Below are 26,965 nucleotides of genomic sequence, written 5' to 3'. Positions count from 1 at the left end.
CGTTGGATACTTGACCAGGATCAATGGTGGTCTCAATGCTGAGTTATATGTGAGTATCCTATAAGATGAGTTACTTCATACACTTGAGTACTATGGGTAAGAAAAGGACGACATAGTGTTCCACCAGGACAACGACCCGAAGCGTACATCGAGATTGGTGAAGAAATGATTCAATGACAATAAAGCAGAGGTGCTGAATTACCCCCACAGTCTCCAGATCTCAACCCAATCGAACACTTGTGGGTAGAGTTGAAAAAAAAAACTGTATAGATACCCAAGTAAGTCTACAAGTATGCACCAACTTTGGGAACATGTAGAAGAGATCTAGGATCAGATTTTGGGCAAGACATGTTTGAATCTTATCAAGAGCATGCCCAGAAGGATTCAGGCAGTGTCGAAGTAGACATGTGGTAAATGTTATTTATTAACTATGTTGTGTCACATAACTCTGTGGTTTAAGAGCATAAGAATTAGAACTTTGGAAACTACAAAATTTAAAATAATTTTTGCCAAATTTCCGTTTTTTTCACAAATAAAAGCAAGTCATATCGAACAAATTTTACCACTATCATGAAGTACAATATGTCACTCAAAAACAGTCTCAGAATCACTGGTATCTGTTGACGCGTTCCAGAGTTATTATCTCATAAAGTGACAGTGGTCAGAATTGAAAAGTGAGGCTTGGTCATTAAAGTACAAAGTGGCTCAGTCTTTAAGGGGTTAAAAAGGACATGTTTTGCTGAAAACAACGATATTCTGTGCACAAAGGAAAATTGTATTAAAGAAGTTGTCCACTACTTTCACATTGATGCCCTATCCATAGGATAGAGCATCAATGTATGATCGGCCAGGGTCCCGCACATGGCACCCTCGCCGATCAGCTGTTATCAGTGCCGGCGGAAGCCGCCGGCTGGAAATCCTTACCTGCGGTGCTTGGTCGTCCAACTGCAGTGGCCACCGCAGGGTACTGCACATCCATCTCCCATTCAATTGAATAGGAGATGAATGTACAGTAACAAGTGCTGGCCACTACAACTTGACGGCCAAGTAGCGCAGGTAAGCACTTCCGGCTAGCGGCCGCTGCCGCCGGCACCAATAACAGCTGATCGGTGGGGTTGCCGCGTGCGGGACCCCGACCGATCATACATTGATGCCCTATTCTATGGATAGGGCATCAATGTGAAAGTAGTGGACACCTCCTTTAATGATCAATCTGTGCAAATGAAAATGCAATTGACCAGTCTATTAAATGACTGCCGATTGGCTTACATGCCATAGATCAGTAGTCATATAACTGTCAAAGTTTTAGGCAGGTAGGGAAAAATGCTGCAAAATAAGAATGCTTTAAGAAAAGCATTCTCCCCAGCTCCTTGGCGTGAGAGGTTACATGGATTACAGAGGGGGACACTTAGGACAGGTGAGTATATTGATTTTTTATTATATTCTTATTTTTACAGTCGGACTCTGCTGGAGCAGACACTACTACTCTCATCATTGTCCCTACTGATGCTGATCACAGCATCGGCAGGAACCATGAGGGCAGCGTTCAGCACCCGACGCTTGGGAACAGCACTAACTAAACTGCAGCCTCAAAAACGTGATAAAAACACTTGTGAAAAAACGCAATGAAAAGATGCAAGTAACCTAATCTACATTAGGGGAGGAGTCCTGAGGAGATAATTTGCATATTCCCACTGCATTTTGGGGTAAGTGAAGAGTCTCCGCGAGCTCAAAGAACACTGGATTTTGGCTGTTGGAGCTGAAAAGAGGACATCGGTAAACCGCGCGCCTCCCGGCGCGCGCATTTTGAAGCTTTTTTCACTGTTTTCAGAACATTAACATTAAGAACATGGAAGAGTCCAGGAGCCATTTGGTGAGCTGCATATCCTGCTACATGTTCACAGACTTGCCAGTGGAAAAGCCAAACTTCACATGCCAGAAATGCAAGCTTGTGTCCCTGTTGGAGGAAAAGTTGCGAAATCTAGAAGAGAGGTTAACTACCTTGAAAATCATTAAGGAAGGTGAAGAGTTCTTAGACAGAGCAGAATTATCTCTTCATGATTCAGAAAGAGAAGAAATTCGAACTGCACCTGATGAAACAGAGGAATGGAAGCATGTGACCCACAGAAGCAGGAGGATCGAGAGGCAGTCAGCACCCATACTGCTCAGGAACCAGTACCAGGCTCTCACGCAGGAGAACCATGAAGAAATACCGCAAAATAAGACTTTGCCAGCAATGAATAACCTTGTAAGCCCTCAGAATCCTCCTGGATGGAGAAAGAAGAATGTTGTGAAAAAAAAACGGAGAGTGGTGGTCATGGGGGACTCCCTGCTAAGAGGAACAGAGGCCGCTATCTGCAGACCAGACATAACCTCAAGAGAAATGTGCTGTCTTCCAGGAGCAAAAATTAAAGATGTGTCTGACAGGATATCAAGACTCTTCAGACCTACAGATCACTACCCATTCCTGCTGATACATGTGGGGACAAATGACACCGCAAGAAAGGACCTGGAAACCATCTGCAGTGACTTTGAAGACTTAGGCAAGAAAGTGAAAGAATTGGGAGCGCAGGTGGTCTTCTCATCCATCCTCCCAGTGGATGGCCATGGAACAATGAGGTGGAATAAGATTCTACAGGTGAACAACTGGCTACGTCGATGGTGCCGTCAACAAGGATTTGGATTTCTGGATCACGGAATGAATTACCTATACGATGGACTACTTGCTAGAGATGGGGTGCACCTTACGAAGACTGGAAAACGTGTATTTGGAAGTCGCCTTGCTACACTCATCAGGAGAGCTTTAAACTAGAACAATGTGGGAAGGGAAGCAAAAGGCCAGAAAAAGCCATACAGCTGACAAATACTATTGAGATCTCTGCTACTGGAAGTGGAAAGGAAGAACAAAGACAAAACAATTTAAATAATAAAAATATGGGAGGAAGAGAAACCAATCACAAACTAAAATGTTTTTATACAAATGCACAAAGCATGGGCAACAAACAAGGAGAATTGGAACTATTAATGCAGGAAAAGGAATATGATGTCATTGGAATCACTGAAACTTGGTGGGACGATACACATGATTGGAATAAAAGGCTAAAAGGATACAACTTATTTGCAAGAAACAGACTTGATAAGCGAGGAGGAGGTGTCGCATTGTATGTTAGAAAAGCGTATATCTGCACAGAGATTGAAGCTTCAGAGACTGGGAGTTCTGTGGAAACTGTTTGGGTAAGAATACAAGGAGAGAACAACGGAAAGGACACCATTGTAGGCATTTACTACAGGCCACCTGGGCAAGCTGAAGATATGGATGAACTCTTTATGTATCAAATGACCAAGTTCTCCAAAAAATATGACGTAGTGGTCATGGGAGATTTCAACTATCCAGACATTTGTTGGGAATCTCTCTCAAGTAAAACTAACAGGTCAAGCAAATTCTTATCCTCTCTTGCTGACAACTTTATCTTCCAAAAGGTAGGGGAGAAAACAAGGGGATCTGCTACTTTGGATCTAATCCTTATAAACAGGGAGGAAATGGTTGAGGAGGTAAAGGTGGCTGGGACCCTAGGAGGCAGCGATCATGCTATTATAGAATTTTGGATAACTAGAGGAGGAAGACATGTGAAGACTCAAACTTCAAGGTTAGATTTTAGAAAGGCAGATTTTAAGAGACTCAGAAAGAGAATAGGAGGGATCCAATGGCTGGATGTCCTTAAGGACAAAAATGTCCAGGAAGGATGGGAAATTTTTAAAAATGAGATTCTCAAAGCACAATCGTTAACAATCCCGAAAAGTAGGAAGAATGGGAAGCATTTAAGGAAACCAGGATGGATGAACACAGAACTTAAACACATGCTAAAAAGAAAGAAAGAAATGTTTATTAAATGGAAAGAGGGAGGCATATCTAAAGAAGATTATAATGCAGTCTGCAGATCCTGCAGGGCACGTATCAGGTTAGCTAAAGCTGACAATGAATTAAGGCTTGCAAGAGATGTCAAAAGCAATAAAAAAGGATTTTGGGGGTATGTCAAAAGTAAAAGAAAAGTCAAAGATGCTATAGGATTTTTACAGGATGAAAATGGAGAAATGGTAAGAGAGGATGTTGAGAAGGCCGAACTTTTTAACTCCTATTTTGCATCTGTTTTCTCTCAGAAAGAAAATGTAACATCAACTAATCTTCACTGTCCTTTTAAAGGAATAGAGGAATCCAAGTTATCTGTAAACAGAAAGATTGTGAGGGAATATTTAGCTAACATAAATGAGTTCAAGTCTCCAGGTCCAGATGAATTACACCCCAGAGTACTGAAGGAGATCGTAGAAGAAATTTTAGAACCACTCTCCATAATCTTTGAAAATTCTTGGAGAACAGGAGAAGTCCCAGAAGACTGGAGAAGAGCAAATGTTGTTCCTATCTTCAAAAAGGGGAAGAAGGTGGACCCAGGGACCTATAGGCCGGTGAGTCTGACTTCTATACCAGGAAAGATCTTTGAACAAATTATTAAACAACATGTATGTAAGTACCTGGATAAGAATGAAGTGATTAACCAGAGTCAGCATGGGTTTGTAACTAACAAGTCATGTCAGACTAACTTAATTTCCTTCTATGACAGAATCACTGACTGGGTGGATCAGGGAAATGCTGTAGATATAGTATATCTTGACTTCAGCAAAGCATTTGACAAAGTATCTCACACCATCCTTATTGAAAAAATGACCAAGTATGCAATGGACCAGGCAACTGTTAGGTGGATTCATAACTGGCTTAGTGATCGGACTCAAAGGGTGGTTGTAAATGGCTTCACATCCAGCTGGATGAATGTTTCAAGTGGGGTACCACAGGGCTCCGTCCTGGGACCTGTATTGTTCAACATCTTTATCAATGATTTAGATGAAGGAATTGAGGGTAAACTGATTAAATTTGCTGATGACACAAAGCTAGGAGGGATAGCTAATACTAGAGAAGAGAGAGGGAAGATTCAAAAAGACCTAAATAAACTGGAGCAGTGGGCAGCAACCAACAGAATGTTTTTTAACAGGGAAAAATGCAAAGTACTACATCTGGGCAATAAAAATGAAAAAAGCATATACAGAATGGGAGGAATAGAGCTAAGCAACAGTACATGTGAAAAAGAGTTAGGTATACTAATAGATCATAGACTGAACATGAGTCAACAGTGTGATACAGCAGCAAAAAAGGCAAATACAATTCTGGGATGTATTAACAGAAGCATACAGTCTAGATCACGTGAAGTCATTATCGGTCTTTACTCCTCTTTGGTCAGACCTCATCTGGAATACTGTGTACAGTTTTGGGCACCACATTTTAAAAAAAGACATAGACAAACTGGAGCAAGTTCAGAGAAGAGCGACCAGAATGGTGACTGGTCTGCAAACCATGTCCTATGAGGAACGGTTGCAGGATTTGGGAATGTTTAGCTTGCAAAAAAGAAGACTGAGAGGAGACTTAATAGCTGTCTACAAATATGTCAAGGGCTGTCACATTGTAGAAGGATCATCTTTATTCTCATTTGCACAAGGAAAGACTAGAAGCAATGGGATGAAACTAAATGGGAGGAGACACAGATTAGATATTAGAAAAAACTTTTTGACAGTTAGGGTGATTAATGAGTGGAACAGGCTGCCACGAGAGGTGGTGAGTTCCCCTTCAATGGACGTCTTCAAACAGAGGCTGGACAGAAATCTGTCTGAGATGATTTAGTGAATCCTGCTTTGAGCAGGGGGTTGGACCAGATGACCCAGGAGGTCCCCTCCAACTCTACCATTCTATGATTCTATGATTCTATAGGTGCAGAAATGGTGAAAAAATATGCAGCGTCTAAAACCCACCGAAAGCTTATCATGGGAACTTAGGCATACATGTGCTATAAGATCACATATATACTGACACATTTATTCCCTGTCCTTTTTTACTCCTTATTGATGGTATAGTCTAGCTGCAGCAAAATAAGTGGGCCTATAGAATAAAGCAAATAACCAATCAATAATATAAAACACTAAACAAAAAGAATCAGTGCATTAGCTTCTACTTCCACTTGATTGAGCAAGACATTCAATGGTTTTGTTTCCAGGCCTGTCTGTGTGAGAAATGGACACTCTACAAGTGTTTCCTCTAGCCATACAATCTAAGGCCTTTGTGTTGTTAACAATAACAGTTTTGTGCTTTATGTAGAAATCTAGTCTGTTAGATGTGAAGTGCTGTCATTTTTTATTTTATTTTAATTAAAAGATAAGGATATTAATAACAGGTCTAAAGAGCCCCATAATAACATTGTGACTAAAGCCGAACTGTGGCGCAGTAAATATTCACCTCTTATACATGGGTCCAGCATGATTACTATCTTACTATATTCTATACTGTTACTGTATGTGATTAGATCTAGCGTTAAAAGATAAAATTACATTCAAACGGTACAAATTTTGATAGCACTAAAACAAAAAACTAACCACAAAAGTAGTGGAGTTTAAAAAAGCCCTAATATATATATTTTTAATTAAATGTTTGAATATATGCATGCAGTGTAGTGTATTTATATACTCAACTACCACTGCTCTCTCCAGTGTCCAGCACTGTCTCGCTCCTCTTCTCAGTGACATCAGCTCCTGCAGACTTTCCATGCCACGCTGCGCTCTGTGACCCAGAAGTGGCTTTTACAGTGTAAGCCTCTGTAACGTCAGAATAAAAGCTTTCATTGTAAAAGAGACTTCCGGCTCACACATAGAACATAGAGTGAGCCAGCTAGTTTGAAGAGCAGTGACGTCACTGAGAAGAGGAATAGAATGGTGCTGGATCCTGGAGAGAGCAGTGGTAGATGAGTATATTAACACATAATAATAATCTTAATAATCTTTATTTTTATATAGTGCTAACATATTCCGCAGTGCTTTACATACATTATCATCGCTGTCCGCATCGGGGCTCACAATCTAGAGTCCCTATCAGTATGTCTTTGGAGTGTGGGAGGAAACCGGAGAACCCGGAGGAAACCCACACAAACATACAAACTCCTTGCAGATATTGTCCTTGGTGGGATTTGAACCCAAGACCCCAGCGCTGCAAGGCTGCAGACCACTGCGCCACCGTGCCGCCCTATGCTACATTACATACACATATACACAAATTTAATGAAAATAAAATGTATATTAATGGGAGTGTTTCTTTAATCAAACCCTGCTGTAAAGTGATCATTCTGGGTCTCTCCAGGTTCTGGGCATTGCAGCACTGGTGATTTGCAAAGAATAAACAGTATGCAATTAGATCCAATGCTTTCTCTGCCTTTCACCAAGGTTTCCAAAGGCGCCTTACTTGCTGTTGATATATAGTTTTAACACTGGTTATGTAAAGATTGTGCGCCTAATGTCTATAACTAATCAAGGAAAGGTATTATTAGCAAAAGACAAATAAAAGATCTAAAAATTCAAGGACGCGCATTTGGATAGGTAAAATAAATAATTTGTCTAATATTTATAACACGTTTTGGGGGAAAACACCTTCATGAGATAAAAATAGACAGTTTGAAGGGGTTTTTCCTCAAATTGAGGCAATTGAATCCATTTAATTTACCTATCCAAACGCTGGTCCTGGAGTTTTGTAGCTCTTCTACCTCGATTGTACCCGTGCTGGGAACTGAATCCTGTGGCAAATACCCTGGAAGAACTGCTGCTGGAACCAGAATCCTATTCATTTATGTTCATATAGTAACTTTGATATAACATGCACTCCTAAAGTTAAGCATTCAGACCTGTTTACCTACAGTACAGACCAAAAGTTTGGACACCTCATTTAAAGATTTTTCTGTATTTTCATGACTATGAAAATTGTACATTCACACTGAAGGCATCAAAACTATGAATTAACACATGTGGAATTATATACTTAACAAAAAAGTGTGAAACAACTGAAAATATGTTTTATATTCTAGGTTCTTCAAAGTAGCCACCTTTTGCTTTGATGACTGCTTTGCACACTCTTGGCATTCTCTTGATGAGCTTCAAGAGGTAGTCACCGGAAATGGTTTTCACTTCACAGGTGTGCCCTGTCAGGTTTAATAAGTGGGATTTCTTGCCTTATAAAAGGGGTTGGGACCATCCGTTGTGTTGTGCAGAAGTCTGGTGGATACACAGCTGATAGTCCTACTGAATAGACTTTCAGAATTTGTATTATGGCAAGAAAAAAGCAGCTAAGTAAAGAAAAATGAGTGGCCATCATTACTTTAAGAAATGAAGGTCAGTCAGTGTGAAAAATTGGGAAAACTTTGAAAGTGTCCCCAAGTGCAGTTGCAAAAACCATTAAGCGCTACAAAGAAACTGGCTCACATGAGGACCGCCCCAGGAAAGGAAGACCAAGAGTCACCTCTGCTTCTGAGGATAAGTTTATCCGAGTCACCAGCCTCAGAAATCGCAGGTTAACAGCAGCTCAGATTAGAGACCAGGTCAATGCAGTTCAAGAGTTCTAGCAGCAGACACATCTCTTCAACAACTGTTAAGAGGAGACTTTGTGCAGCAGGCCTTCATGGTAAAATAGCTGCTAGGAAACCACTGCTAAGGACAGGCAACAAGCAGAAGAGACTTGTTTGGGCTAAAGAACACAAGGAATGGACATTAGACCAGTGGAAATCTGGTCTGATGAGTCCAAATTTGAGATCTTTGGTTCCAACCACCGTGTCTTTGTGCGACGCAGAAAAGGTGAATGGATGGACTCTATATGCCTGGTTCCCACCGTGAAGCATGGAGGAGGAGGTGTGATGGTGTGGGGGTGCTTTGCTGGTGACATTGTTGGGGATTTATTCAAAATTGAAGGCATACTGAACCAGCATGGCTACCACAGCATCTTGCGGCGGCATGCTATTCCATCCGGTTTGCGTTTAGTTGGACCATCATTTATTTTTCAACAGGACAATGACCCCAAACACACCTCCAGGCTGTGTAAGGGCTATTTGACCAAGAAGGAGAGTGATGGGGTGCTACGCCAGATGACCTGGCCTCCACAGTCACCAGACCTGAACCCAATCGAGATGGTTTGGGGTGAGCTGGACCGCAGAGTGAAGGCAAAAGGGCCAACAAGTGCTAAGCATCTCTGGGAACTCCTTCAAGATTGTTGGAAGACCATTTCCGGTGACTACCTCTTGAAGCTCATCAAGAGAATGCCAAGAGTGTGCAAAGCAGTCATCAAAGCAAAAGGTGGCTACTTTGAAGAACCTAGAATATAAGACATATTTTCAGTTGTTTCACACTTTTTTGTTAAGTATATAATTCCACATGTGTTAATTCATAGTTTTGATGCCTTCAGCGTGAATGTACAATTTTCATAGTCATGAAAATACAGAAAAATCTTTAAATGAGAAGGTGTGTCCAAACTTTTGGTCTGTACTGTATCTTCTTTGGCACACAATATCCCCCTATGTGGCACTCTGTTTTTTCCTTCTGAACATCTTGATGTCTATAACCGAGAAGTACATATATTTTTCATTTCAATTTGTGCACTCGTGGCCCTATTACCATACTCTTCAAATGATGGCATTACATTTATTGGCATGGTGAAATTTCTTCCATAATGTTAAAGAGAACTGACGCGCCCCCTGGGCCTGTGTTGTGTAGCGTTGCGCACGCGGGGAATACCCGGAGCCGGATCTGTCGGGGTTAGTAGTCCTCGTGGCGGTGACCCGGTCCGTGCCCAGGGTGTCAAACTAAGTGGCGGAATTTAGCAGAAGATGTTATAGTGTTCGACTACGCCACCCGTTGAATGCGGTTATGAAGCCGCCGCTGCAGGGCAGACCGCTGAGGCCGGTGGTACAGTTGTGCAGCGTGGGTAGTATAACCCCCAACTGGAGGGGTATGGCCTCAGGGCAGCAGACGTGGATGATGGGGATAGCAGAATTGCACGCAGGCACCAGGAACCACTCAGAGACGGTGCGGTGTAGTTCAGGGTCTTTACTGGTGGCAAAGGTAGACCCTCCCGGGAGTACTGGCTAGCGATCGGGGCCTGGTCAGTCCGTGAGCAGATAGGATCTCCCCCGGCCAGGCGGAGTTGTAGGCCTCCCCACTAATTGTACTCTTCCTGGCTACCTTGCTAGAAGCGGGTAAAAGTAGCCCACGTCCCTGAGTGTACCATGTGGTGCTCACCCGTATGGCCGGTGACTCGGGGCCTTCTGGTAGCCTCCGCTCCACGACGGCGGTGCTGGTCCCTTGCGTGCGACCGTGCCTTCGGGTTTCTTGGCCAGAGGACCTGAAATCCCCTGCCGGACGGTTTCTGCCGCTGGGTATGGCTCAGTCCCCACAGCCTCGGACTCCGTGTCCGGTGAGATCTCTTCAGTCAGGACGAGCTCTACAGCTTCCAGTCTCTGACCCCTTTTATCACTGCTCCCACAGAGCTCCTGTTGTCACTTTCCCTGCAACTGCTCCACACCAGACCAGACTGTGTCTCTGTCTCTGTCTGTGTTCTTTTCTAACCCCACCTCAGCCCCAGTTTATATAGGGGAAGTTCTTCCCCTCCCAGGACTGGGCAGGAGGTGTGGCATGCTTAGGATTCCTGACCAGGAGACCTCCCACCTGCTCACAGACGTAATATTGCTATTACTGTGGTAACCAGACCCCTGGGGTTCCACAGAACCTGTTAGCTGATACATGCTGCCCAGACCATCACAGCCATGTATGTTTGTCTGTAAAACACTGCGGCATTTCAGAGAAAAGCATACTTTTAATCACCGCCGGGGACCAAGCTGTGTGGGTGACTAGTCCTATGGGTGGGGCTCCATCCACTGACACTGGCTGGCAAGCAACTGCCTACGTGGCCGTATAGGCAGAGGCATGCCACTCACTGTCAGCAGGTGGTGAGAAGCTAACAGAGACCCACCTGTACGACTAGTCACCTTTGCGGCTCAGTTCCCGGCGGTGATTTAAAAGTATGTTTTTCTCTGAAACACCACAGCGTTTCAGAGTAAAACATACGTGGCCATGATTGCACAGCCAAGGGCTGATACATGCTGCCCACAGTTTGAGCAGCATGGATCAACTGACAGGTTTCCTTTAACTTATTAAGTCAGGAGTGGCAGCTTACCAGTGTATGGAGCTATGGTGTTCTGATCTGTGCACTGCTATATTTATCCTCTGCCAAAGCCAATCTGTGACAGTGACGGATGTCAGACCGTCACCAATCTGATAATAATAACCTATCCTAAAGATGGGCAACCCTTCTAAGATTACATGACAATGGGTATATGCGAGTCATGTGAGCTTCCTCCGAACATACCCTTTTACTTCACCTTTCCTAAGCCGATAACCACGCAACACCTGAAAGTTTGATTTTAATGGCCACAGCAGCTTTTTATTAACAAGTACATTTAACAAATTATAAACATCCTTCTAGAGGGATGGTCCTCAAAGCCCCATACTTAAACAGAACCAGGTCTGGTTGTTTTGACCAACTGGGCTCAGATTGCATCTTACCTCCAGCCGCTATAAACCAGCTCGGGGGAACCAATTAAACAACCTGGCCACTAAACTGAAAACAATTTCCACGGGCCCTCCAATACCTTCCTGGGATTTAACACCGTCACCTCATTATACCACCTAGGGGGGTCCAGAACCTCCCAAGGTCCCCGCCGCCACTCCACCATTAACCAAAAGCACAGACTTCGAGGACCTTCCCCCATGCCTACTGCTATGACAAAGATTATACATAACAATTCTGTAGTTAAACCAAATACATTTGTTGAACAGATGATAGAGGCGAGCTTGCCTTTACCAGAAACCTAATAAGGGATGGTGGATGTGATATCTTCCCAATGGCTTGATGGTAACCTAAAATGGCTACCAAATCCCAAATGGCCATCCCTTGTAAACCCTACACCTCCCCCTATTGGTGCACCCACCCCTTGGTGACAGTGACCCCACCTCTATCCCAGTTTAACCCTGACTCCCCCCAAATTCAATAGCTTCCTGTAATCCCGCATTAACCCTGTCCTGCGTCCTGCTGGCCTCCCTCTAAGACCAGGGGCTGAGTATGGCCTTTCTTTACTTTTGTAACTGTTTGTTATTAGATAAATGACTTTTCTAAAACATATCTTGCAGTTCTAATATCAGCTAGTATCTTTTTTTTCTGTAGCAATACTTTCATGCTGGTGGAAGTGGGTTAAAGAAGAATTTCTTGGAGAAGAGCCAGGACCTACAGTCGCTGAAATATGCCCTCAGCCTCTACACTCAAACTACTGATGCTTTGATAAAAAAATTCATAGAAACGCAGACATCTCAAGGTAAGTGTGGTTCATTTATATTCTTCTTAATATTTAAAATTTGTGGCATCTACTAAAGATATGGTGATAAACAGTAGGGTTTAAAGCTGTTCTCAACTTGTTATTTTCATTACGCAGTGAGTGAATCATTGATATTGTCATCAATGAATGGGCAGAACTCTTTTCATCTCCTTTCTAAAATATGGGCTGAGCGCATTTTATTGTCTTTGTCTCTAGGAATCCTAAAAATGATTTCCAAAAAAATAAGTAGTTGTTACAGCTAGAAATGAGACAAGAATATTGTTACATTTATAAGATACCTTAACTGTTGCAAAAGGTATAATCCCATCATAGCTACCCTTACTCGTAATATACAGTCCCATTTCCGCCAAAAAAAGTTGGGACACCATGTAAATTAAAGAAAACAAGAATGCAATATTTTGGAAATTTCTTGTAGCTATATTTTATTCACAACAGAACATGGAACTCATATCAGAAGTTAGACATTTTGCCATTTCATTTGAAAAAATTAACTCATTTAAAAATTGATGGCAGCAATACATCTCAAAAGAATTGGGACAGGGGTAAGAAAAGGCTGTAAAAGTAAGTGGTGCTAATGAAAAACAGCTGAGGGTCAATTTTCAACTAAGTCACATGACTGTGTATAAAAAGAGCATGTTAGAGAGGCAGAGTCTCTCAGAAACAAAGATGGTCACCAATCTGTGATCAACAGCGTCTTAAAATTGTGGAACAATTTCAGAAAAAATGTTCCTCAACATAAAATTGCACAGACTTTGAATATTCCACCATCTACAGTACATAATGTCATCGTGTGCGCAAGGGACAAGTCTAACAGTCAGTATTAGATGCTTGTGATATATGGAGACACTGCATTAAAAATCTGCATGATATGATCATGCAAATCACCGCATGTGATCAGGAATAGTTCCAGAAATCATTATCTGTAAACTCAGTTTGCAGTGCAATCCACAAATGCAAGTTAAAGCTTTATCATGCAACAAAGAAGCCATATATCAAGACAAACGCTGTTATCTTCTCTGGGCCAAAGCTCATTTAAAATAGACTAATGCAAAATGGAAAACTGTTCTGTGGTCAGATCAATAAAAATTTTAAATTCGCAGCTGTGTCCTGTGGACTCGAAAGGAGTTGGATCATCTAGCTTGTTGTCAGTTCACAGTTCAAAAGCTGCATCTCTGCATCAAAGTGCATGGCTTTTCAGAAGAAGAGTTTGGGTGATGAACTGGCCAACTGCAGTCCAGGTATTTCATCAGTAGAAAACATTTGAGCATTTCTAAGGTAAAAATCTGGCAAAGAAGACCAAGAACTGTTGAGTTGATAGAATTCTACATCAGACAATAATGTGACAAAATTCCACTCCCAAAACTCAAGCAATTGGTATCCTCTCTTCCCAAACATTTACAGGCTGTGGTAAGAAGAAGAGGAGATGCTATGCAATGATAGACATTTTTTAAACTAATTACTAGAATAGAACACAGACCAGAAGTTGGAAACCAGACATGTTTCCAATGTTTTGGATAAAATATGATTGCCAAATCATTGCATTCTTGTTTTTTATACATTTTGCACAGCATCTCAATTTTTTTGGATTTGGGACTGTACTCAGTGTGAAATCTTTTCTAAAATGGTCACATTTCTTAAATTGAGATGTTTGCTGATCTTTATAATCCAATCCACATCCATAATCGGAGATATTTTTCAGCTAAGTGAGATCATTTTAGTGCAACTTGCTGCTCATATTAGACACATTTCTCTTGCTAGACACATTTTTTTCCACTTCATTAATGGCATAAATTTACACCATATTTAATGCAAAAAAGGTTTATATGTGTTATTTGGCACTTTTAGCTAATCTTTTTAGTCACGCTTCATTTTCCAAACACTTAAAAAATGTGGAGGTAAGTGTAAAAATGTACGAAGCCCAATATATTTAGCAGATACAATATACTCCATTTTTGGTGGAAATGATGAAAGAACTATCTGGGTATGGTGCAATTAGAAATGTCTCCTAACAAGCTACCTATTCAATAGGAGCTTCTTTTTCGACTTTAAAGAGGCTGTGCAGTGAAAACAAGTTACCACCTATCCGAAGTAAGGGTGATAATTTGCTAATCCGTGGTTGACCCACCTGTGGTGTACACACCGATTGTCAATTTTTTCCCCAGCTAAAATATGAAGCGGCAGATCAGACGCTCACCCCCACTCCATCCATTCTCAATGGGGCTGTCGGAAAAGCAAAGCGCTTAACAGCCCCACATAGAATGGATGGAGCAGCTATCGAGTATGCACACTGCCACTTTATTCTAACGGGAATTAAAGTTCCCCATTCTGCGGATCGGTTAGGATCCCATTGGTTGTCACTGAATAAACCCTTTAATATCAGGACAGTTAACACTGGAGTACAATTCAGATGTTTTGGTATGGTAAATTATATTGGTTTTAACCTTTTAGTTTTGGTGTTGCTATAGTTTATATTTTTGCCTACATATACTGCCGTACTTCACTGTTAGAACATGTTCACTGTCTTTTTTTTAATGTGCATGACAACCATTAAATCATTTCTAAAAGACTATCCTAGCCGACGCATAAACTCAACTTATATCTCAGGTTGTAGTCATTTGAGCAAAACTCAATTTTAACAGAAAAGGGCCATACTTACCTCAATATTCTTCATATTTCTTGTATATCCACATAATGATTCTAGCATTCTTTATATTGGTATCTTTCTATGTTAGTAGCATGGTGGCTCCATTGTTAGCACTTTTGCTTAGCAGTATTGAAGTCCTTGGTTCAAAACTGACTTAAAGAAGCACTCCCATCAAAATGTTTATCCTTTTAATTTTTTGCAGTCATCATATTTCTTATATTATACATTATATTACTTATTTTATATTATTACATATTATGATAGCACTGTGTACTTACAATTGCACATTCATCAAGTTAATTATTCTCTTCTCCATTAGGTCTATGACATCACATGAGTAAAAACTGACTAGCTGAATCCTTCTAAGCTCTATGTAATAACAGGTGGTTAATTTTTCCTGCATGAGTCATCATTAGAACTACAATTCTACATTACTGCAATGTCTCTGGGAGGGGGGAGGAGCGGAGCAGCTGGGTCACAAATTTAAGAGTTGGATGAGAAACTTCCTGTTTCTACATAGTGCTTAGAAGGATTCAGCTAGTCAGTTTTTAATCACGTGATCTCATAGACCTAACGGAAAAGAGAAGAATTAACTGGGTAGAAAGGCAAAATGAGCAATTGTAAGTACACAGTGCTATATAATATGACAATCACAATATATTAAGATGATAAAAACTTTAATGGGAGGAGTGCTTCTTTAAGTGTTGGGTTTGTATTTCTTTCTTCACACAAAAACATATTGATATGAAATTTTAGATTGTGGTCCGTAAGAATAACAGTGAGTGGTGACAAATGCTATACAGCACTGTGGCATATGTTAGCTCTAAATACAAAAGTAAAATACATAATACAAGTGCATAGTGTAAAACCACAAACAATAGAATAAGCGATGCCAAAGAGCAAACTGTTTATTACAATTAGCTTAGAGATAATGGATTGGGTTTACCCTTGGAGCAAAGTATACTTATTACCTTCTTTCCAAATATAATATTCATTTGGTTGCAGCAATGAAAAAAGGAAAGAAGGTGGATAAAAATGATGAATACCTTTCGACTCATTTTTAAATGTTTTCTCATTTTTGCCCTTTAAATTATAATCTGCAATAGGATATTGTGACAGAAATGTGAACTGACGAAAATCAACCAGTAACCCATTCATTTGGAAAAGCAGTGCTGGTCTGAGCATATGGGCCTGCACTAATTACCATTTACTGACATGTCTATATGACATTTTAGAAAATGACTTTGGCTAGAATTCCTTATTAGGTGCATCTTTCTTGATTTACACAACTAATTACCTTCCATTATTTATCCGAGAAGTGTTTTCTTCTTACATTGAGTTTGTATGTATTTGATATGGTTTATATATTACTGCTGTTGTGTTCAATGTGAATTAAGCAGCATGACCTTTATGTAGTAACAAGACATTTCTAAAATGCTACATATAAAATAATGACTCTTGTCTTGGTCTAGGACAACTTTCAAAAGTAGAATAAAGTATGTTACAATAGAATGTGTATTTGGCTAAAATATTTACATTACAAATATAATAATGAAGAAATTTGTTATATATTTAATCTAACTGTCACCAATAAAGTGGAGTTAAAGGCAATAAGTGAAAAAAAGCAGCTGTGAATATGTCCCTTTGTTGTTTCTGAATGGAAGACATGAGATAAAGATCTCAATATATTCTGCAACTGACAGAAAATATACACAGTATGTTTCCTTTCGGTGGGAGGGGGTTTCACTATTGATGCTGTCACTGAAATATATTTTTGATATAGAGTAGTAGAAATTTTTTGGAACAATAAAATCAATCATAGTACGTAGGATCTTCATTTGACAAATCTCCTATCACAGGAAGCTTGTCTCTGGTGGATTGAAATGCCAAAGAAGAGCTTTAATTTTCCAATATGTTTCCATAAGCGTCACTATCATCAAATCCCAGGACTTGTCTAAATATTTTTTTTTACTTCTAAAGGAGATTTGCTAGACAATAATGTACAATGTTGTTATATTTTTTATATTAACCCAGTGCTGCTCCTGTCAAGAAAATCCTTGTGTTAATGCTACATTTCCAGAGGAATTCTTTACAGCTTCTTAGTTAAGGGACCATTTCTGGATTTTGCTACATGTAATAAAAGTGAAGTCTGTGTTTTTGTGGAAACTAATCTAAACAGTAAAGTGTATCCCGGCTACAATGATTAAAGCAATAGATTTTTGAATATGCAGATGTTACAATCTGTACGTTGACATGTTTGGCACACTGTGCCGTTACTGGAGTGCACCTATACGGGTTGCATAGTGCTGCTGCCCATTTACTTTGTATTATGCTCGAATGAACTCCACGCCAAACAAATGCTTGATTACACTGATCGTTTATCTAAGAAATTCTAAATTTGTACATCATTAGTGTTTGTTACTGCATATATTCAGCAAGGAGCACCAATTCTACAGTCCAGTAACACTCTTTGACCTCATCTTTTTTTCTAAAGCTTTTTTTTCCTTCAGAAAAACGCAAGTCTGGCAACATTTAAGAGGTTGTCCAGTCCTTTATATTGATGATAGGTCATCAATATCAGATTAGTGGGGGTGCAACACTATACAGTTGACAAAGCTGTGAAATTTGTGCAACTGAGCACATCTGGCCACCACCAAAACCAGGAACAGCTGATCAGCAGGGGTTCCGGGAGTTGCACCCCCACTGATCTGATATTAATTATTATTATTTATTATTATAGCGCCATTTATTCCATGGCGCTTTACATGTGAAAGGGATATACACAGCACAAACAATTACAATACATTTTGAACACTACAAGTCGGTGACTGGTACAGGAGGAGCGAGGACCCTGCCTGCGAGGGCCACAGTCTACAAGAGATGGGTGAGGATACAGTAGGTGAGGGTAGAGCTGGTCGTGCAGCGGTATGGTGGAGCAAGGGTTACTGCAGGTTGTAGGCTTGTCATAAGAAGTGGGTCTTCAGTTTCCTTTTGAAGGTTTCCATGGTAGTCAAGAATCTGATGTGTTGGGGTAGAGAGTTCCAGAGTAGGGGGGATGCTCGGGAGAAATCTTGTATGTGATTGTGGGAAGAGGAGATAAGAGGGGAGTAGAAAAGGAGATCTTGTGAGGATTGTAGGTTGCGTGTAGGCAAGTATCGGGAGACTAGGTCACAGATATATAGAGGAAACAGGTTGTGGATGGCTTTGTATGCCATGGTTAGGGTTTTGAACTGGAGTCTCTGGGCAATGGGGAGCCAGTGAAGGGATTGACAGAGACGAGAGGCCGGGGAATAGCGGGGAGACAGGTGGATTAGTCGGGCAGCAGAGTTTAGGATAGATTGCAGGGGTGCGAGAGTGTTAGAAGGGAGGCCACAGAGCAGAAGGTTGCAGTAGTCGAGGCAGGAGATGATGAGGGCATGCACTAGTGTTTTTGCAGATTCGCAGTTGAGGAATGTGCGGATCCGGGAGATGTTTTTGAGTTGGAGTCGGCAGGAAGTGGAAAGAGTTTGGATATGTGGTTTGAAGGAGAGATTAGAGTCCAGGGTTACCCTGAGGCAGTGAGCTTGCGGGACTGGGGAGAGTGAGCAGCCATTAGCTATGATGGATAGGTTAGATGGGGGGGTTGAGTGAGACGGTGGAAAGATGATGAATTCAGTTTTATCCATGTTAAGTTTTAGAAATCTATCAGAGAAGAAGGATGAAATAGCAGACAGACATTGTGGGATTCTGGTTAGTAAGGAGTTGATATCGGGTCCAGAGAGGTAGATCTGCGTGTCATCAGCATAGAGGTGATGCTGAAAGCCATGGAACTCTATGAGCTGTCCCAGGCCGAAGGTGTAGATGGAGAAGAGCAGAGGTCCTAGAACTGAACCTTTGGGGACACCGACAGATAGGGGGCAAGATGAGAAGGTTGTGTGTGAGTGGGAGACACTGAATGTCCATATGTCTTTTACATATGAGGAGATCCAAGATAGGGCCAAGTCTTTGATGCCAAGAGATGAAAGAGTCTGTAGTAAGAGGGAATGGTCCACTCTGTCAAAGGCAGATGGAGGAGGACAAAGTAGTGTCACTTGGATTTGGCAGTTAGTAGGTCGTTGGTGACTTTAGTCAGGGCAGTTTCAGTGGAGTGGTGCGGTCGGAAGCCAGATTGTAAGCGTAAAAGAGGAAGCAGGAGGAGAGGTGGGAGGACAGTTCAGAATGGACGTGTTGTTCCAGTAGTTTTGAGGTGTAAGGCAGAAGTGATATAGGGCGATAGCTAGACAGAGAGGATGGGTCAAGGGATGGCTTTTTGAGGATGAGTGTGATCGAGGCATATTTGAAGCATGAGGGGAAGACACCAGTTGTTAGTGACAGGTTCAAAAGGTGGGTTAGGGTTGGGATGAAGACTGTGGTGAGGTGTGGGATGGGATTGGGTCAAGTTTGCAGGTGGTGAGATGTGATTTGGAGAAAAAAGAGGAAACTTGATCATCCATAATGCTGGAGAAGCTGGTTTTGGAGGAGGACGGTTGAGTAGATATGAGGAGGGGCTGTGGGGACTTTAGGCAAAAGCTTTGTTTGATGGGGTCAATCTTCTGCTTGAAGAATGAGTCAAAGTCTTCGGCTGAGATGAGAGGAGAGGGAGGAGGTGCTGGGGGGTGGAGGAGAGAATTGAAAGTGTTGAATAGCTGTTTAGAGTTGTGAGACAGGGAGGATATGAGCGATGAGAAGTAGGTTTGTTTTGAGCAGTAAGTGTGGACTTGAAAGAGGTGAGGAACTGTTTGAATGCAATGAAATGCTCGTTGGAGTGCAACCTTTTCCATTTCCGCTCAGCAACCCTGGAGGCCCTTCGCAGTTCTTTAGTCAGGTTGGTGTGCCAGGGTTGCCTGTTAAGTGGGCGAGCTGTGGTATGTGTGAGGTGGGCGACCGAATTGAGAGCTGCTGCTGTTGTGGTGTTATATAAAGTGGCAGCAGCATCTGCAGCATGTAATGAACTTATGCCTGTGAGAGGGAGAAGTGATTTAGAGAGTGAGTGTAGGTCAAGGTGTTTGATATTTCTGTGAGGGTGTGCAAGTTTGTGGAGTGGGGCTTGTGCACCTAGAGAGGAGAGGGAAGAGAATGTAGGTAGGTTGTGGTCAGACAAGAGGAGAGGAGAGTTAGAGAAGTTATGTAGGGAACTGAGGCGGGTGAAGATAAGGTCCAGTGTGTGGCCATCTTTGTGAGTGAGGGCAGAAGACCATTGAGCAAGGCTGAAGGAGGAAGTGAGGGATAGAAGCTTAGAGACAGATGAGTGGGAAGTGTCAATGGGGATGTTGAAGTCACCCATGATGATAGTGGGGATGTCAACGGAAAGGAAATGAAGCCGCCAGGTGGTGAAGTGGTCGAAGAAGGTGGTGGTTGGTCCTGGGGGAACGGTAAATGACGGCCAGTTGGAGGTTGGAGAGGGAGTAAATGCGCACACAGTGCACCTCAAAAGAGGGGAGAGTAATGGAGGGTGGCAATGGGATATGGGTGAAGGAGCAGTTGTCTGACAGGAGAAAACCTACTCCTCCACCATGCTTGCCATTGGAGCGGGGGATGTGAGAAAGATGGAATCCACCGTGTGAAAGTGCAGCTGGGGAGGCTGTGTCAGAGGGGGCGAGTCAGGTTTCGGTGATGCAAGGAAGGAAAGTTTGTTAGTGATGGAAAGATCATGAATGTAGGAAAGTTTGTTGCAGACGGAGCGAGCATTCCATAAAGCTCCTGTTAGTGGGGTTGGGTAAGCAGGGGCTGGGCGGATGGGTATAAGGTTAGAAAGGTTGTGAGAGTTTATTATTATTATTATTTATTGTTATAGCGCCATTTATTCCATGGCGCTTTACATGTGAAAAGGGGTATACATAGCAAAAACAAGTACAATAATCTTGAACACAATGTGACAGCGACTGGTACAGGAGGAGCGAGGACCCTGCCCGCGAGGGCTCACAATCTATTAGGGATGGGTGAGGATACATTAGGTGAGGGTAGAGCTGGTCATGCTGCGGTGGTTACTGCAGGTTGTAGGCTTGTCGGAAGAGGTGGGTCTTCAGGCTCCTTTTGAAGGTTTCCACGGTCAACAAGAGTCTGATGTGTTTGGGTAGAGAGTTCCAGAGTAGGGGGGAAGCACGGGAGAAATCTTGTATGCAATTGTGGGAGGAGGAGATAAGAGGGGAGTAGAGAAGGAGATCTTGTGAGGATCGGAGGTTGCGTGCGGGTATGTAACGGGAGACTAGGTCAGAGTTATATGGAGGAGACAGGTTGTGAATGGCTTTGTATGCCATGGTTAGGGTTTTGAACTGGAGTCTCTGAGCAATAGGGAGCCAGTGAAGAGATTGACAGAGAGGAGAGGCCGGGGAATAGCGGGGGGACAGGTGGATTAGTCGGGCAGCAGAGTTTAGGATAGATTGGAGGGGTGCAAAAGTGGTAGAAGGGAGGCCACAGAGCAGGCGGTTGCAGTAGTCGAGGCGGGAGATGATGAGGGCATGCACTAGTGTTTTTGAAGATTCATGGTCGAGGAATGTGCGGATCCGGGAGATATTTTTGAGTTGGAGTCGGCAGAAAGTGGAAAGGGCTTGGATATGTGGTTTGAAGGAGAGATCAGAGTCCAGGGTTACTCCAAGGCAGCGAGCTTGGGGGACTGGGGAGAGTGGACAGCCATTGACATTGATAGATAGGTCAGTTGGGGGGGGTGAATGGGATGGCGGAAAGATGATGAATTCTGTTTTGTCCATGTTAAGTTTTAGAAATCTATCAGAGAAGAAGGATGAAATGGTGGACAGACATTGTGGGATTTTAGTTAGTAGGGAGGAGATATCGGGTTCTGAGAGGTAGATCTGTGTGTCATCAGCATAGAAGTGATAATGAAAGCCATGGGACTCTATGAGCTGCCCCAGGCCTAAGGTGTAGATGGAGAAGATCAGAGGTCCTAGGACTGAACCTTGGGGGACACCGACAAATAGGGGGCGAGATGAGGAGGTGGTGCGTCAGTGGGAGACACTGAATGTCCTGTCTGTTAGGTATGAGGAGATGCAGGATAGGGCCAAGTCTGTGATGCCGAGAGATGAGAGAGTTTGTAGTAAGAGGGAATGGTCCACTGTGTCGAGTTTGTGACAGATCGTGGATAGGAGGCGGAAGTGACTGTGGGGATGTGCTGAGGAGGGACAGGATTTGGAGAGATACCGCCAGCAGTCAGAAGGAGTAGGGAAAGTATTAGCAAGTGGGATCAGGAGAGGGCATAAAGTGGCTGTCTGTGTTAATGACCTATCCTAAGGATAGATCATCAATATAAAGTACTAGGCAACCCCCTTAACTTTATTGTGATGTTTCTTATAGCCAATTCTATTTTACCTAGTAAAAAATATAAAAAGAAAACTGAGGGATTTTATTAAAGGTAGAATGGGAGATAAAGTGGTCAGCAGCCACTTAACAAACAGAGCTTTTCTGTTCCGCTCCATATATTGCTTATACTGTATCTGGCCGCTGCTAGAGAAGATATAAGCATATATCGTGGGGGTACGGGGCGTCAGACTTCCATGGATCTCATATTAATGGTTTAATCTGTGGACTGGTCATCATAATGTCTGGGACAGGCGACAATTAGAAGTGCTAAAATACTGCTTTGATATGTCATCAAATTCTGATTATGTAATGGATAGTGTTGAGCGATACCTTCCGATATCAGGAAATATCGTATCGGATTGGATCGGACCGATACTCAAAAAGTATCGGATATCGCCGATTCCGATACCGGAAACCAATGCAAGTCAATGGGACAGAAATATCGGAATGAAAATAAACCCTTTCTTTCCTTGTAGGTTAATTCTACATGAAGTAAAACAACTAAGAATAATGTAGAATGTATTATGCGAAAAGCCGGCAATTCATCAGCGCATACACCGGTACCCGACAATTTACAACAGAAAGAATAGAGCTTCACACATAGATTAGATAGATAGAAACATGTCAGTCACATATATATGAAGTACAGTGACAGTGTTGCTTAATGTACTTGTCATTTAGTGCAAAGGATTTATTAAAAAAAATATTAGTGTTTTCATGCACCGTCTCTTTAAAAAAGCCGGCCGGCAATTCACCAGCGGTACCCGACAATTTATAACAGACAGAATAGAGCTTCACACATAGAGTAGATAGATAGAAACATGTCAGTCACATATATATGAAGTACAGTGACAGTGTTGCTTAATGTACTTGTCATTTAGTGCAAAGGATTTATTAAAAAAAATATTAGTGTTTTCGTGCACCATCTCTTTAAAAAAGCCGGCCGGCAATTCAGCAGCGGTACCCGACAATTTATAACAGAAAGAATAGAGCTTCACACATAGATTAGATAGATAGAAACATGTCAGTCACATATATATGAAGTACAGTGACAGTGTTGCTTACTGTACTTGTCATTTAGTGTAAAGGATTTATTTAAAAAAATAATAGTGTTTTAATGCACCGTCTCTTTAAGAAAGCCGGCCGGCAATTCAGCATCTGTACCCGACAATTTAAAATAGAAGGAATAGAGAATCATACATATATTAGATAGATAGAAACATGTCAGTCACATATATATGAAGTACAGTGACAGTGTTGCTTACTGTACTTGTCATTTAGTGTTAAAATAAAGGATTTATTTTAAAAAAAATTGGCGTGGGGTTCCCCTTAATTTTAGTCTCTAGCGGAGGTTAAGCAGACAGCTGGGGCAGATGTTTGAAGCCTGGGAAGGGGGTAATACCCACGGAGCTTCACAGGCTGCTAATATCAGCCCCCAGCGGAATACTTAGCCTTTACTAGCTATTAAAATGGGGGACCCCCCCAAAAAAATGACGTGGGGTTCCCCCTAATTTAATAGCTAGCAAAGGCTAGGCAGACAGCTGGGGGCTGATATTAATAGCCCAGGAAGGGTGCCATGAATATTGGCCCCCTCCCAGGCTAGAAACACCAGCCGTCAGCCGCCCCAGAAATGGCGCATCCATAGGATGCGCCAACTCTGGCACTTAAAAAAAAACAAGCAATGTGAACTGAGGTCTAAGATGGTAGACATGCAAGAAATAGGAGCATGTTCACACTAGCAAAAAGAAGCAAAACCTACAAAAGACAAAAATATATCTCATACCCTACCATCATTATATATAAATGTAAAGCAAAGTTGCATAATAAATATAGGGTACTTAGTGAACTATTTTTGATCAAAAAAAGTATACAAGCCGTCCCACCAGCGGCAAGGTGACCCTAAATTGGGACGGTACCTATACTGTCTATATTAAAAACCTTACTGTATATCAAAGTTGAAGTAATGCATATAAAAGGGTAGACAAATAGGACCGGGTCCCAACTCCAGACCACCTAGGCCTGTGGTAAGCTACATATATACTAATCAGTTCAACAAAGGGGATGCCACACCCTTAAATTGCACAGAATGCAAACAAGACAAAAAAACAAGCAATGTGAACTGAGGTCTAAGATGGTAGACATGCAAGAAATAGGAGCATGTTCACACTAGCAAAAAGAAGCAAAACCTACAAAAGACAAAAATATATCTCATACCCTACCATCATTATATATAAATGTAAAGCAAAGTTGCATAATAAATATAGGGTACTTAGTGAACTATTTTTGATCAAAAAAAGTATACAAGCCGTCCCACCAGCGGCAAGGTGACCCTAAATTGGGACGGTACCTATACTGTCTATATTAAAAACCTTACTGTATATCAAAGTTGAAGTAATGCATATAAAAGGGTAGACAAATAGGACCGGGTCCCAACTCCAGACCACCTAGGCCTGTGGTAAGCTACATATATACTAATCAGTTCAACAAAGGGGATGCCACACCCTTAAATTGCACAGAATGCAAACAAGACAAAAAAACAAGCAATGTGAACTGAGGTCTAAGATGGTAGACATGCAAGAAATAGGAGCATGTTCACACTAGCAAAAAGAAGCAAAACCTACAAAAGACAAAAATATATCTCATACCCTACCATCATTATATATAAATGTAAAGCAAAGTTGCATAATAAATATAGGGTACTTAGTGAACTATTTTTGATCAAAAAAAGTATACAAGCCGTCCCACCAGCGGCAAGGTGACCCTAAATTGGGACGGTACCTATACTGTCTATATTAAAAACCTTACTGTATATCAAAGTTGAAGTAATGCATATAAAAGGGTAGACAAATAGGACCGGGTCCCAACTCCAGACCACCTAGGCCTGTGGTAAGCTACATATTGGGACCCTAGGAGGCAGCGATCATGCTATTATAGAATTTTGGATAACTAGAGGAGGAAGACATGTGAAGACTCAAACTTCAAGGTTAGATTTTAGAAAGGCAGATTTTAAGAGACTCAGAAAGAGAATAGGAGGGATCCAATGGCTGGATGTCCTTAAGGACAAAAATGTCCAGGAAGGATGGGAAATTTTTAAAAATGAGATTCTCAAAGCACAATCGTTAACAATCCCGAAAAGTAGGAAGAATGGGAAGCATTTAAGGAAACCAGGATGGATGAACACAGAACTTAAACACATGCTAAAAAGAAAGAAAGAAATGTTTATTAAATGGAAAGAGGGAGGCATATCTAAAGAAGATTATAATGCAGTCTGCAGATCCTGCAGGGCACGTATCAGGTTAGCTAAAGCTGACAATGAATTAAGGCTTGCAAGAGATGTCAAAAGCAATAAAAAAGGATTTTGGGGGTATGTCAAAAGTAAAAGAAAAGTCAAAGATGCTATAGGATTTTTACAGGATGAAAATGGAGAAATGGTAAGAGAGGATGTTGAGAAGGCCGAACTTTTTAATTCCTATTTTGCATCTGTTTTCTCTCAGAAAGAAAATGTAACATCAACTGATCTTCACTGTCCTTTTAAAGGAATAGAGGAATCCAAGTTATCAGTAAACAGAAAGATTGTGAGGGAATATTTAGCTAACATAAATGAGTTCAAGTCTCCAGGTCCAGATGAATTACACCCCAGAGTACTGAAGGAGATTGTAGAAGAAATTTTAGAACCACTCTCCATAATCTTTGAAAATTCTTGGAGAACAGGAGAAGTCCCAGAAGACTGGAGAAGAGCAAATGTTGTTCCTATCTTCAAAAAGGGGAAGAAGGTGGACCCAGGGAACTATAGGCCGGTGAGTCTGACTTCTATACCAGGAAAGATCTTTGAACAAATTATTAAACAACATGTATGTAAGTACATGGATAAGAATGAAGTGATTAACCAGAGTCAGCATGGGTTTGTAACTAACAAGTCATGTCAGACTAACTTAATTTCCTTCTATGACAGAATCACTGACTGGGTGGATCAGGGAAATGCTGTAGATATAGTATATCTTGACTTCAGCAAAGCATTTGACAAAGTATCTCACATCATCCTTATTGAAAAAATGACCAAGTATGCAATGGACCAGGCAACTGTTAGGTGGATTCATAACTGGCTTAGTGATCGGACTCAAAGGGTGGTTGTAAATGGCTTCACATCCAGCTGGATGAATGTCTCAAGTGGGGTACCACAGGGCTCCGTCCTGGGACCTGTATTGTTCAACATCTTTATCAATGATTTAGATGAAGGAATTGAGGGTAAACTGATTAAATTTGCTGATGACACAAAGCTAGGAGGGATAGCTAATACTAGAGAAGAGAGAGAGAGGATTCAAAAAGACCTAAATAAACTGGAGCAGTGGGCAGCAACCAACAGAATGGTTTTTAACAGGGAAAAATGCAAAGTACTACATCTGGGCAATAAAAATGAAAAAAGCATATACAGAATGGGAGGAATAGAGCTAAGCAACAGTACATGTGAAAAAGACTTAGGTATACTAATAGATCATAGACTGAACATGAGTCAACAGTGTGATGCAGCAGCAAAAAAGGCAAATACAATTCTGGGATGTATTAACAGAAGCATACAGTCTAGATCACGTGAAGTCATTATCGGTCTTTACTCCTCTTTGGTCAGACCTCATCTGGAATACTGTGTACAGTTTTGGGCACCACATTTTAAAAAAGACATAGACAAACTGGAGCA

At 41.6% G+C, this 26,965-nt stretch overlaps 1 protein-coding gene across 1 annotated transcript in view; it reads left to right on the top strand.

The window, feature by feature from the left end:
- The window catches only part of UNC13C (unc-13 homolog C), an 861,108-nt gene that overhangs the window by 768,584 nt on the left and 65,559 nt on the right, over window positions 1–26,965 (top strand). Inside the window, exon 31 of the mRNA XM_073653015.1 lies at window positions 12,128–12,275. Within this exon, the coding sequence (XP_073509116.1) occupies window positions 12,128–12,275 (148 nt within the window). The remainder of the gene's footprint in view (window positions 1–12,127; window positions 12,276–26,965) is intronic.

The sequence above is a fragment of the Phyllobates terribilis genome, unplaced genomic scaffold, assembly GCF_046119375.1.
Source record: "Phyllobates terribilis strain yellow unplaced genomic scaffold, ASM4611937v1 Scaffold_11__3_contigs__length_659146591, whole genome shotgun sequence".
Classification (NCBI taxonomy): domain Eukaryota; kingdom Metazoa; phylum Chordata; class Amphibia; order Anura; family Dendrobatidae; genus Phyllobates; species Phyllobates terribilis.
This window is presented reverse-complemented; position numbering and strand designations above follow the sequence as displayed.